The sequence below is a fragment of the Abramis brama genome (genome assembly GCF_963993115.1).
Source record: "Abramis brama genome assembly, chromosome: 2".
In the NCBI taxonomy this organism is placed as follows: domain Eukaryota; kingdom Metazoa; phylum Chordata; class Actinopteri; order Cypriniformes; family Leuciscidae; genus Abramis; species Abramis brama.
Window position 1 is genome coordinate 48,687,268 of NC_139964.1, and position 12,546 is coordinate 48,699,813.

General features: G+C 36.6%; 1 protein-coding gene across 1 annotated transcript in view; it reads right to left on the reverse strand.

Annotated features, from left to right (window-relative positions):
* Window positions 1-12,546, reverse strand: part of spag5 (sperm associated antigen 5) — a 41,474-nt gene that overhangs the window by 21,354 nt on the left and 7,574 nt on the right. Inside the window, exons 10-19 of the mRNA XM_084097102.1 lie at window positions 11,041-11,133; window positions 10,811-10,945; window positions 8,932-9,025; window positions 8,696-8,843; window positions 4,951-5,001; window positions 4,681-4,855; window positions 4,438-4,571; window positions 4,183-4,351; window positions 3,636-3,756; window positions 3,328-3,414 (exon numbers count right to left, since the gene is read on the reverse strand). Of these exons, the coding sequence (XP_083953228.1) occupies window positions 3,328-3,414; window positions 3,636-3,756; window positions 4,183-4,351; window positions 4,438-4,571; window positions 4,681-4,855; window positions 4,951-5,001; window positions 8,696-8,843; window positions 8,932-9,025; window positions 10,811-10,945; window positions 11,041-11,133 (1,207 nt within the window). The remainder of the gene's footprint in view (window positions 1-3,327; window positions 3,415-3,635; window positions 3,757-4,182; window positions 4,352-4,437; window positions 4,572-4,680; window positions 4,856-4,950; window positions 5,002-8,695; window positions 8,844-8,931; window positions 9,026-10,810; window positions 10,946-11,040; window positions 11,134-12,546) is intronic.

Here is a 12,546-nt window from a genome sequence, read left to right on the forward strand (position 1 = left end):
GCGTGAACCTGGAGCTTGTCTCATTAATGAACCGAAACTCAGCGTATAGCCTACTTGCCTCACAGACCTGAGACATATATATAAAGCTTGAAATGTCTACTTTTAAACAGAACAATTCAAAACGACAGAAAACAGACTGCTCTCTTATGTAATCCGTATGAAATGTGCATTTCTCTCTGGCGCGTTCACTACTGCGAAGATCGCGAGTCAGCATCTTTCCAGCCGACACAGACATAAAAAAAAAAGCTTGTTAGCTCTTAGGTGCTTTATTGGCAGCGCCACCCTTACATGTTACATGAACGCATCAGCACTGAAAACATGGAGATTTTTTTCTTTTGGGGGCATTTTGTTTGTGTTCAGACTTTCTCAGTTGTTTTTAGGCACGATGTTAGAGGACGCTGCTAATAAAGTTGCTAGTAGGCCTACACATTGGATTCACGTTTATTATTATAGGCTATTTAAAAAAATACCCCAGTTTTTATGCCGGTCGTATCATTTTATTTTGATGTATTTATCCGCCACACCTTAAAGGCCGGTCCGTGAAAATATTGTCTGATATTAAACCGGTCCGTGGCGCAAAAAAGGTTGGGGACCGCTACAAGTGATATACATGTAGATTTTTTTTTTCCTTTTTTGGAGCGAGCAGGGGGCGATTTGAGTGGAGCGCGAAGCAAACTGCTTTGAGCGCTGAACGATAATGAGCGGAGCGGCCTGATGTAGCTTTGAGCGGGGGAGCGGAGGGGTGAACAGTTCCGTGAGCGATGAGCTGAGATTCTCACCGCTCCACTCCGCTCATATGCTCTGCTCCATACAGCATATATTCCTGTTCTATCTCCATACAGCATGCATATATATATATATATATATATATATATATATATATATATATATATATATATATATATATATATATATATATATATATATATATATATATATATATATATATATATACACACACACACACTCTACTGGTCAAAAGTTTTAGATCGGTAAGATTTTTTTATGTTTTTAAAAGAAGTCTCTTCTGCTCACCAAGGCTGCATTTATTTGATAAAAAAAACAATAAAAAAAAACAGTAATATTGTGAAATATTATGACAATTTAAAATGACTGTTTTCTATTTTAATATATTTTAAAATGTAATTTATTCCTCAGATGAAAGCTGAATTTTCAACATCATTACTCCTGTCTTCAGTGTCACATGATCCTTCAGAAATCATTCTAATATACTGATTTTATGCTCAAAAACATTCATTATTATTTTCAATGCTGAAAACAGTTGTGTACAATTTTTTTTTTCAAAATTCTTTGATGAATAGAAAGTTCAAAAGAACAGCATTTATTTAAAATAGAATATTTTCTAACATTATAAATGTCTTTACTGTAACTTTTGATCAGTTTAACTCATCCTTGATTAATAAAATCACTGATTTATTTTATTTCTTTCCCCCAAAAATAAAATTAAAATTCTTACTGACCCCAAACTTTTGAAGGGTAGTGTTCAATGTTACAAAAGCTTTCCATTTCAGATAAATGCTGCTCTTTTGAACTTTCTATTCATCATAGCATCATGAAATAAAAATGTAAAAAACTGTTTTCAACATTGATAATTATCATAAATGTTTCTTGATCATCAAATCATCATATTAGAATGATTTCTGAAGGATCATGTGACACTGAAGACTGGAGTAATGATGCTGAAAATTCAGCTTTGATCACAGGAATAAATTACACAACTATATATTCACATAGAAAACAGATGTTTTAAATTGTAACATTTCACAATATGACTGTTTTTGTTTATATTTTTAATCAAATAAATGCAGCCTTGGTGAGCAGAAGATACTTCTTTTAAAAACATTAAAAATCTTACCGATCTAAAACTTTTGACCGGTAGAGTGAGAGTGAGAGTGTGTGTGTGTGTGTGTGTGTGTGTGTGTGTCTATATATCTATCTATATCTATATATCTATATATCTATATATCTATATATATATCTATATCTATATATATATATATATATATATATATATATATCTATATCTATATCTATATCTATATATATATATATATATATATATATATATATATATATATATATATAAAATTGTATTTTTTTATACCAGGTTTTAAAAATACGTAGTATATATATTTTTTACTTTTTTATACCAGGTTTTAAAAATACGTAGTTTTGTGTTTTATATTGTGTAGGTCTCTGGCTAGTTCCGGCAAACTCACGTTATTACTGTCTTACTGAAATACTTCTGCTAATCAGCTGTGGGCCACTATTACCTGAAACTGTGTCCATTAATGCAGATTGGCAGAGAAAGCTCTCGGAAAGGAGGGATTTAGAGAGACTGAATCATCGGACAAGTCTTTTGAGAATCATTGAAAAAATGATTCTCAAAAGATCATTGTTGTGTTTCTGGATCAAAGGATTGAGGTGACCGTCAGACTTTTTCGTTATATTTATCATTATTTTTTCTTTTAACTTACAATAATTGTTACTCCAAACCCTAGACAAATGGGGAGGCCTGTAGCAAGGCATCATTTAAGTTAAAGGGGAAAAAAAGCTTTTGGCTTGTCTCCTGAGGTCACAAGAGGGCACAGTGAGCAAAATGAATGCACCACATTAAATTGTTTATTCAAAGCAATGAAATAACATGACTGTCTGTAAAAAAAAGTGCTTAAAGTTTAAACTAACTTTTATAAATAAAATATAATTTTGTAAATTGCATAAATAATTATGAACATAAAAAAATCATGTATTAATGCAAAAATGAAAACAAAGAGCACTTTTTTTGCGTTTAAAAACATGACATGCAGTGAAATGGAAAAAAAGTCTCGAGACGTTTTTTTTTTTAGAAGTTGAACTTCTTTTAACTCTACATGGCTTTCTAAAAATGCGACTCTCTTGTGAGACGCGAGTGCAACTGTCAAAGATGTCCGTCTAGCACCTGTTTACAAAGAAAACGATGGAAAAGCAGCATAGAAAATGTGTTCTGTGTGAACGGCTTGGTTACGATTTTGACATAACCAAGATCTTTTCCGCATTGAGCTTCTCTATTTCTGCTATGTTTTGTATCTAGCAGGTTCAACTGGATAGGCTAACGAAAACAAAAAAAACGCAACAATGACATAATTGCATCTTGTGCACCACTGCCTGATGCACACCTACAATTCGAATGCAACGTTTTTGCATTCAAATGTGGATTTTTATTTTCAGTTTGACGAATATTCAAAATTCTAATTTAACTTGACAGCCCTAGTTTAGATCTAACCTGAGTTCTGATATATGACTGTTATAATCCGGTAATGAATATACCTTTCACTTCAGTGTGAGTAGCTGGGGGTATTCGGGTAAAAGCACTGGTTTCACTGCCAATGCCGTCTTGTTGCACCTCCCTCTCCTCTGCAAAACATTAGATAGAAACAATCCATAGGCCTATAGATTACTTATAAGGCCTTTTGATTCACCACAACATCCACACACAAACACTGTTTGTGATTAGGTTTTAGTTTTGTATCCAGAAACCTTTCACACAAAATAGAAGGTTGTCCTCAATAAATTATGCATCATTATAATAATGCAAATAACTAATAAGGCAAAACAAGCACCAAACACTAACACACCTGAATCCTCAGGAGACTCTGCCTCAGGTTCCCGTGTCTTCATCATGGCCACCATAACAGAATCCACAAAAGAGCTGGAAGGATGTCGAGATTGCAGTGCCTTATCGGAGCACTCTGACTCCTGAGCAATGCAAGACAGCAAAACAATGTTATTTATTTCAACAACAACAACAAAAAAAGTGTAAGCAAGTTAAGTAATTTTTTTACTTTATAGTACACTGAGAGCCAACCAGAGCAAAAGGGAGGAGAGCACTAAAAACCCAGTTTTTAGATTAATATTCTGAAATATGACAATAATATTCATGGAATATATTATGGATTTGTAATAAAGAATACTCATTAGGTCATTTCTGATTTTAAACTTTTCTGTATAACTGAAATATACTTCCATAGTAAGTGCAAACTTACAAACCAGCGTTGTTATTGTATGTTGACAAACTATAAAAAACCCACTTCTTTACTTGAAAATGAAACTTAAAACTTAAAAAAAAAAAAAACCTTTCGAAATGATACAAAGAAAATTATGATGAGTTTAAAGCATAAGGACCTTGGAGGTTAGGGATTCCTTTAAGATACTAGTGAGACAGCAAACTCTGTGGTTAAGGAGCATGACATCATTAGAGGCCTGAGCCATCTGCTCTCCTTGTTCCAGCAACATACTGCGAGCTTTGTCTCGTGTGCTGTCCAGCTCTTCCTGAAGGGACTCTTTCTCAAGCCTTAGAGGAGGATGCACAGCATCAGAAAAAAAGCCATTTATTCTGACATATTTGTTCTAAAATGGGTAGAAAAGAATATGCTGTACCGCAGTTGTTCCAGTGCTAGTTTGAGGTCTTCACACTCCAGGTTTCTCTCCCTGAGGCCTTGTAAGTGGCACCGCAGATATCTCTCACTTTCCTCCATCTGTTCCCGTGCCAGTACATGTTCTGCCTGCAGGAACTGATAGAACGAAACAAATATCTGATATTGTGAGAGGACCTGGCATGGCAAAGGTATTGTGAACATGTACTAACAATGTTTTATGGTGAAAGGTGTAATATCTCCTCACTTCACTCATTTCTTTTGCACTGGAGAGTTCAGTCTGCAGCTGAGCCAGTTGACCGAGCTGACGGCGATGAACCTCAGCTTCAGTGTGGAGTTCTTTAATCAGGGTTTCTCTCTGTGACAGAGCATCCTCATATTCCTCTAGCTGTTTCCTGGATGTTTCTAGAGCTTCTTCAAGACTGCCAAAAGCATTTTTATATTTAAAAAGTAAATTTTTGTACGTTATTTATACAACAAGAAACAAAAGAAGAGGAATTAAATTGTGAAGTTATACCAGTTTGCTCTCTCAGTAGCTTGCTGTGCATCATACATTGACTGCTGCAACCTAAAGTAGAAAAAATAAAATGATAGAAAATAATAACTCAACTGAGCTGCTAAGTCTTTAGCCATTTCCAAGGAACGGCTGAAGAAGCATCTTTTTTTAATCAACACTTGACACATTAATACGGTACGAACACTTACGAGTCTATATATCCATTTAATAAATAAAAAAAACCTTGCTGCATGTACTGTGCTAGACTAAAGGTCCTTGCACATTGAGTCCGAAATTTTCGTATGCATTTTTTCGTATTCGTGATTCGGTGGCTCTGAATTGTCAAAACACCATTCAAAATGCTTACAACGGATGCGAAAACGCAGAAAATAGAACCCGATCGGGGTTTTTTTGACAGACGAAAGTTTCGGAGGCAGTGTGTAAGCGTGATTAACAAAACATGAGGTGTATTTATTTTTTTCGCATCCGTAGCAAGCATTTTCAGAGGTGTTTTGACAATTCAGAGCCACCAAATCACAAATACGAATCACAAATTTCGGACTCAGTGCAATGACCTTAACTGGGACTAGTCACAGCACTTGCATATTGTTGGTTTGATTAGTTCTATTGATCTCCTAATCTTTAAGTCACTTTGGATAAAAGTGTCTGCTAAACTGCACCCATGATGAATACATCTAAACATATAAAATTAGATGTTAGATTTACCCTTAAGGCCATTGCACACTGAGTCCGAAATTTTCGTATGCGTTTTTTCGTGTTCGTCAGCCTTAAAATTCGTCACGCACAGAAACCTTGCACACTGAGTCTGATGCGTATTTATTAAACCTTTGCGAAAAAAAACGCAAAAAATACAAAATGGATTCGTCAAGCAGTGAGGATGAATTTGTTGCCCTCTTTCTTCTTAAAAAGAGAAAGAAAAAAAGAAAGAGGAAATATTGGGTCCATCCAATCCTGAGATTGCGCTGAGAGGAAGGAGAGTTTCACCTCCTTATCAAGGAGTTGCGAAATTATCCCAAACGATTCAAAATTTACCTCAGAATGTCAGTGGAACAGTTTGATGCTTTGCTAGCGATACTGGAGCCACATATTAAAAAGAAGACCACCAATTTCCGTGAACCAATCGATCCTGAACAGAGACTGACAGTATGTCTATGGACGGAGACACACACACACTCACACACACACACCGGCGGAAGCACTGGGCAGACAGAACAGCTGTATACAGGTTATATTTTATTCAGTGTCTTTGTAATCCGCATTTTGTTTTTCATACAGTACTTGTGCTGTGAGACGAATAGTGTATCAACTTGTCAGACGTCATTCTGGATTTTGTCGTTCGCTTGTACGGTGGCTCTGAATTTTCAAAAAACCTCTCAAAACACTGGCTGTGTATATGCGAAAAACACAGAAAATTGAACCCAATCCGAAATTTTTTTTTACGGACGAAAGTTTCGTACTAGACAGTGTGCAAGCGTGATTGACATAACGTGAGGTCGAATTTTTTTTTTAACGTGCGAAAATTTCGGACTCAGTGTGCCTTTAAATGTATGAATGTTTCAGCAATTACATTATTATTACATATTCAATTATTACATATTCAGGTCTTTAGCGACCCACATCTATATCTAACACGGATGGATCTCTACCTGTCGCGATAATCTAAAACTCTCCTGATATTAGAGTAAAAATTACAGAAGAATAAAATAAAGCATATTTTGTTTCCTTTTGGAGCTTTGAAGGGTTCAGTTTGAGCAGATGTTTTATACCATCATCACTGTCCTCGTCAGAGGTCATTTCCCAATACATTCAGCATCTGGCTCATATTCGCAATCTCAAACATATTCTCAAAACTATCATTTTCAACATCTTTAAAAATCAATATTTTGATAGCTGACAGCTTTTTCACCAGATCCACCAAGTGACAGTGACACTAATATTTGATTGCATTCAGTACTTGCTCTGCAGTAAATCACTGCGCCATTTCAAGTGTTGTTGATGATACTTCCAATTCTTTTGTTTTCTGCCTGCGGCAAATATGAGTGAAACGTCACTTCATCGTTGTGTATCAGACTAAGTGCTAATATGTGAATAAGTGATTTTAACAGAACTCCATTTCTGTGCCTGATTTGAAATGTACTAAACAATTATCCATCTTGTATACTGTACACTACAATATTTGATGTTTGATGATAACACTTAAAGCAAAGATTCTGTACTCTAGACAAGTTGTTCTTCTCACCAATTTTGACTTCGGGGCCCACATTGTCCACAATGATTTTCAAAGACACCATGAGTTTTACAGTTTTTTTCAAGATTTACTGGATAAGGATTTTAAAAAATATGCTTACATTTACAGGTGCTGGTCATAAAATTAGAATATCATCAAAACGTTTATTTATTTCAAGAATTCAACTTAACAGGTTAAACTAATATATTATATAGACTCATTACATGCAAAGTGAGATATTTCAAGCCTTTATTTGTTATAATTTTGATGACTATGGCTTACAGCTTATGAAACACATGAAATCAAAATCCCAGAAAATTAGAATATTACATGAAATCACACAGTAATTACACAGTAATATCATGGTCATTGAACCAGGTTTTGTTTTTTTTGGCAGTGTGGGCAGGTGCAAATCCTGCTGGAAAATGAAGTCAGCATCTCCATAAAGCTTGTCTGCTGAAGGAAGCATGAAGTGCTCTGAAAATGTCCTGGTAGACGGCTGCGTTGAGTGGACAGCACAGTGGACCAACACCAGCCCATTTGCACCTGCCCATACTGCCAAAAGAACCAAAACCTGGTTCAATGACCATGGTATTACTGTGTAATTACTGTGTGATTTCATGTAATATTCTAATTTTCTGGGATTTTGATTTCATGGGTTTCATAAGCTGTAAGCCATAGCCTAATCATCAAAATTATAACAAATAAAGGCTTGAAATATCTCACTTTGCATGTAATGAGTCTATATAATATATTAGTTTCACCTGTTAAGTTGAATTCTTGAAATAAATAAACTTTTTGATGATATTCTAATTTCATGACCAGCACCTGTATGCACAGTACAGTGTACAGTACACTGAAGTCAGAGTTGGCATAACTAGAAAAATGTATATTCAGTACAAAAATGCATATGGTAGTTATAAGATTATTATTAATTTATATGACTTGGATGATTCTAGAATCATGAATTAATCATGAATCAGGATGAATTGAGAAATATAATTTCTGTTTTAAAATATTTTTTTAGTTCTTTTGGATTATTTTAATGCATGTTTTGGCTTATTTTACATAATTTTAAGTAGGGCCCCTGCTGCTCTTGATTCTAGTATAAACATATAAAATCAACATATAAACATAATTGTTATGTGTAAAAATTCAGGTAACACTTTTTGGGTCCAATTCTCACTATTACCTAGTTGCTAATTAGCAAGCATATTACTAGAATATTGGCTGTTTATTATACTTCTAAAGCACATATTAATGCCTTATTCTGCATGACCATATTCTACATCCCTTAAATCCTACCCAATACCTAAACTTCACAACTAGGCTATCTTACTAACTATTAATAAGCAGTAATTAGGAGTTTATTGGGGCAAAGGTCATAGTTAGTTAATAGTGAGAATTGTACCCTAATCTAAAGTGTGACCAAAATTCGGAATTGCATCCATTCATTTAGGTGAGTTTCAGCACCAATTTTAGTCAACCAAAAGGTAAAAGGCATTTCTGCTAACATACTTGCTGGTCTCAGAGGCGAGGGTCTGTTCTAGGAAGGCGTAAGAGGCCAGCGTAGATGTTACAGTGGCTGAGAGCTCAGTGCTTCTCCTCTGCAGCTGAAAATGCTCCTTCTCTGCCTGATTAAGCTGCTCCCTCAGCACTGACATCTCTGAACAAACACACACAGCAAAATCAAGCAAAAGCTCACCTTTGACTACACAGGGAATAAGCCAATTCAAAGTAAATCACTATCACACCTGAAGTCATGATGGTCTGCTGCATCTTCAAGTCTGAAATCTGTTGACTGGCATCATGCAAGCTTGAACTCACATGCTCTAGTTCATTTTCCATCTGGGGATTTACAAAAACGTAACCGTTTAAAGAAAGAGAAACGGCATTTAAAATAAATGCATAAAGTTCTTTGGATGGAGATTAAAAAGATTTTGCGTTCTCTTTTTTCAAATATATTTTCAGATATATACATACTCTTAACGTTCACAACACAAAGCTTTCACCTACCAATTTATTGAAACTAATGCTTTAGATAGGTAAACAATACATGCATATTCTATTTTAGTTAAAGGTGGTATCAGCGATTTCAGGCCCAAACATAAATGTTCACATTCATCTAATCTTACCTAACGATCCGCTAGCTGCCCGCCCCATAAGCATGCCGTCAAAAAAACGCGTCTCTGTAGGCAGCCTAGGCTCTGAGATCTGCACACAAAAACAGTTGTTTTCACCCGGTTTAGCCAAACACTCAAAACCAAAATAAATAGTGTTCCAACCAATCACCGACAGGGGAGGGTGTTGTGAGGTTTTGCGCTCATGCACGGCTGCCTATGACGGCTGCACACAAAAACCTTGCAACACCCGCCCCTGTCGGTGATTGGTTGGAACACTATTTATTTTGGTTTTGAGTGTTTGGCTAAACCGGGTGAAAACAACTGTTTTTGTGTGCAGATCTCAGAGCCTAGGCTGCCTACAGAGACGCGTTTTTTTGACGGCATGCTTATGGGGCGGGCAGCTAGCGGATCGTTAGGTAAGATTAGATGAATGTGAACATTTATGTTTGGGCCTGAAATCGCTGATACCACCTTTAACATTTATTTGAACAAAAATGTTTTATTTTATGGTTTTAGTTAACTATACTTACTTACACAACGCTTCTGAGAGAGAATATCATTAGTTCAAGCGAGATGAAATTTAGAATCTTTCCACAATGACAGCTTTTTATTGTTTTTGTTTTTTTATTATTGATCTTTACCACTGTGCTGAAGCTGAAGTTGTTACTACAATAACAAATGAACCAGATATTGACCTGACTGTCTGAACAAATGGATCCGATTTCATCATTTGAATGAAAGAAATGACAGTGCAGACATTCAGTCCCAAAGAAAAGCAAACTGGATTGATCATGTGCTGCAGGGCTGAATGACATACATTTCATAATACATTGCAAATTAATACAAGCGTATTGTCAGAGTCATGACTTTAAAGAATTAATCTGTAAAGTCTATGGAGATGCAGAGAAAAGACTAGAAGCTCAATAGTCTTTTGGTATGTGTGAGAACCAATGACGTTATTTGAATTATGAGCAAGCAGCAATGATGCCAGTGGAACGACAAATCAGCAAAATTTCTACAAATTTTTACATGCAAAAAGGCCCATTTTCTATTGTCAATAGTCTCGCAATCTATTAATCACAGCTCACAAATCAAGGCAGTCACTTTCAAACCAAGCAGCTTTCTCTTGGTCAGTGTGGTGATTTTGCGTGACCACCTTAATCTAGTTGCGAAATCTGCATGGGGAGAACCTTTGCCCTCACACGAAATTCCAGATTGCATGGATTCCTAAATGACTAGATTTCACCTGCTTCGCAAACAACGGTAAATGTGACTATCTTAACATGCAGTAGCTGGTCAAAATGAAATGGTCTGATTTTAAAATCAAATAAAACATCATTGGATCTGTTCCTCACAAATTTCGGTCTGTTCTTCGTACAAAGCTATCATATTGCTTCAGACTATTTTCTTGGTGGTTTTGGGGTTCTATTTTAAGGTTTAACAGACATGGCACTGAGTATGAAAAAATACTGATAGAATTTTCGTTTAATTTCAGTGGTAAATGCCTAACCAGGTTTCTCTCTTCCATGGCTCTGTCTCTCATTGCCAGATGCTGCTTGCTGTGCTCCACGGCGGTGGTAGTCCTCTGATGGAGCTGGTGAACCACTGGGTTTATCCTCTGAACCAGTTCTTGAGCCTTTCTCAGCTTCCCATGGGAGAAAGGAGGCAAATTTGTTACTTTGCTATTTAAAGGTTGAGTTAGTCTTTGCATGTCATTTTCATTTTAATGTAAAGTCTTACCTCCGCTAACAAGCTCATGTCATCTTCAAGCTTCCTTCTCAAATGGACATTCGCTGCACTGATGGATTCCATGTAGGACTTGCTCAGATCAACCTTGTAATGACACACAAATTCAAACATGCATTATGCAAAACAATCATGCCAAGACTGTCTGTAGTCACTCTTTCCCCACCAGAATTTCCATCATTTATGACAACGCTTCCCCGCTTTCGCTGTTATACGTTAGGGGGCGCTATTACGCATTTTCTGAAATAGTACAGAATCTCCAGATCCAAAAACAAGCAAAGACTTGTCAGAAACAAGTGACAGAAGATTGCTTACACACATGTAAGCTAACGTGATCATCAAATAGGGCTGCACGATTAATCGCAATAAAACCGCACGCGATTTGGCAAAGGCTGCGATTATTTTATGCGCAGCTTGTCAGTGCAGTGCGGCTGATTGGTAGTAAATACTGCCCCATCTGAACGCCAGAGGGCGCTCTCATGCAAACACGATAAATATGCCCCGCCGCAGAAGTACAATAATGCGCATCATTCCAGGAAATCCCTATCGCTGTAGCTGAATAAACAGAAGATTGAAACGCTTTGATTAAACATGACTTATAAATACACGACTGCCTTATTCTGTGTAAGAAGGCACATCATCTCACAGAAGGATGCTCAACTGTCGTTATGAAGTGAGTTTGGAGTAAATGCATGTTATTGAATGTTGTCTGTTGTTGGACAAGAGGTTCATAAATGCTTCTCATGTTTTGGAAAGATGTTTGACGTGTGTTTTTTCAAATGCACGTTATAAGTGACCCAAACTCACAGTGCTTTTAGATGGAGCAGCGTTTACAGAGCCGTACATCATTGACGTTTACAAGCTGTCAATATTCGGGTTATGGTCAGGTTAAGGTCACTATTTGGGTTTCTGAAACATTCGGAATAACCCGTTTACATGCGTGAGCAGAGAGAGTTACTCCTGTATACATGGAATTTGTAATCAATTGGCAATATCCCGATGTAAACGGCGACGCACGGTTTACTGGACGTACGGACAACCTTAAGACGCAATATGCGTCATTTCCGATTCTTCTTCCTGTATCCAAAGACAACAACAACAGCAGCAGCACACGGATAATGAATAGTTCGGGGCAGATAGCGATCGCCTTTGTTTGCGCTTTCCTCCTCGCTCCAGAAGTGTGGTGTTGTGCTGCGTCTCGCCATGTTTACCTCTACTTCTTGTTTACTTCCGGTATACTGCACACAGGTTTTTGTATGCGCCGTCTCTACTCAAAAGACCAAGATTCCTTGCGAATAGAACATGCGCAGAACACAAATCAATGTTCCTTTTGATGTGGATATGCCGATACGCGTTTACATGACCAAATATTCGGGTTAGAAAAGGGGTACCCCAAGGATCATATCCGGGTTTTTAAAAATCGGGATATGAGCATATTCGGGTTTTTAAAAATCGGGATATGAGCATATTCGGGTTTTTGCCGGTGTTTACATGGCCATG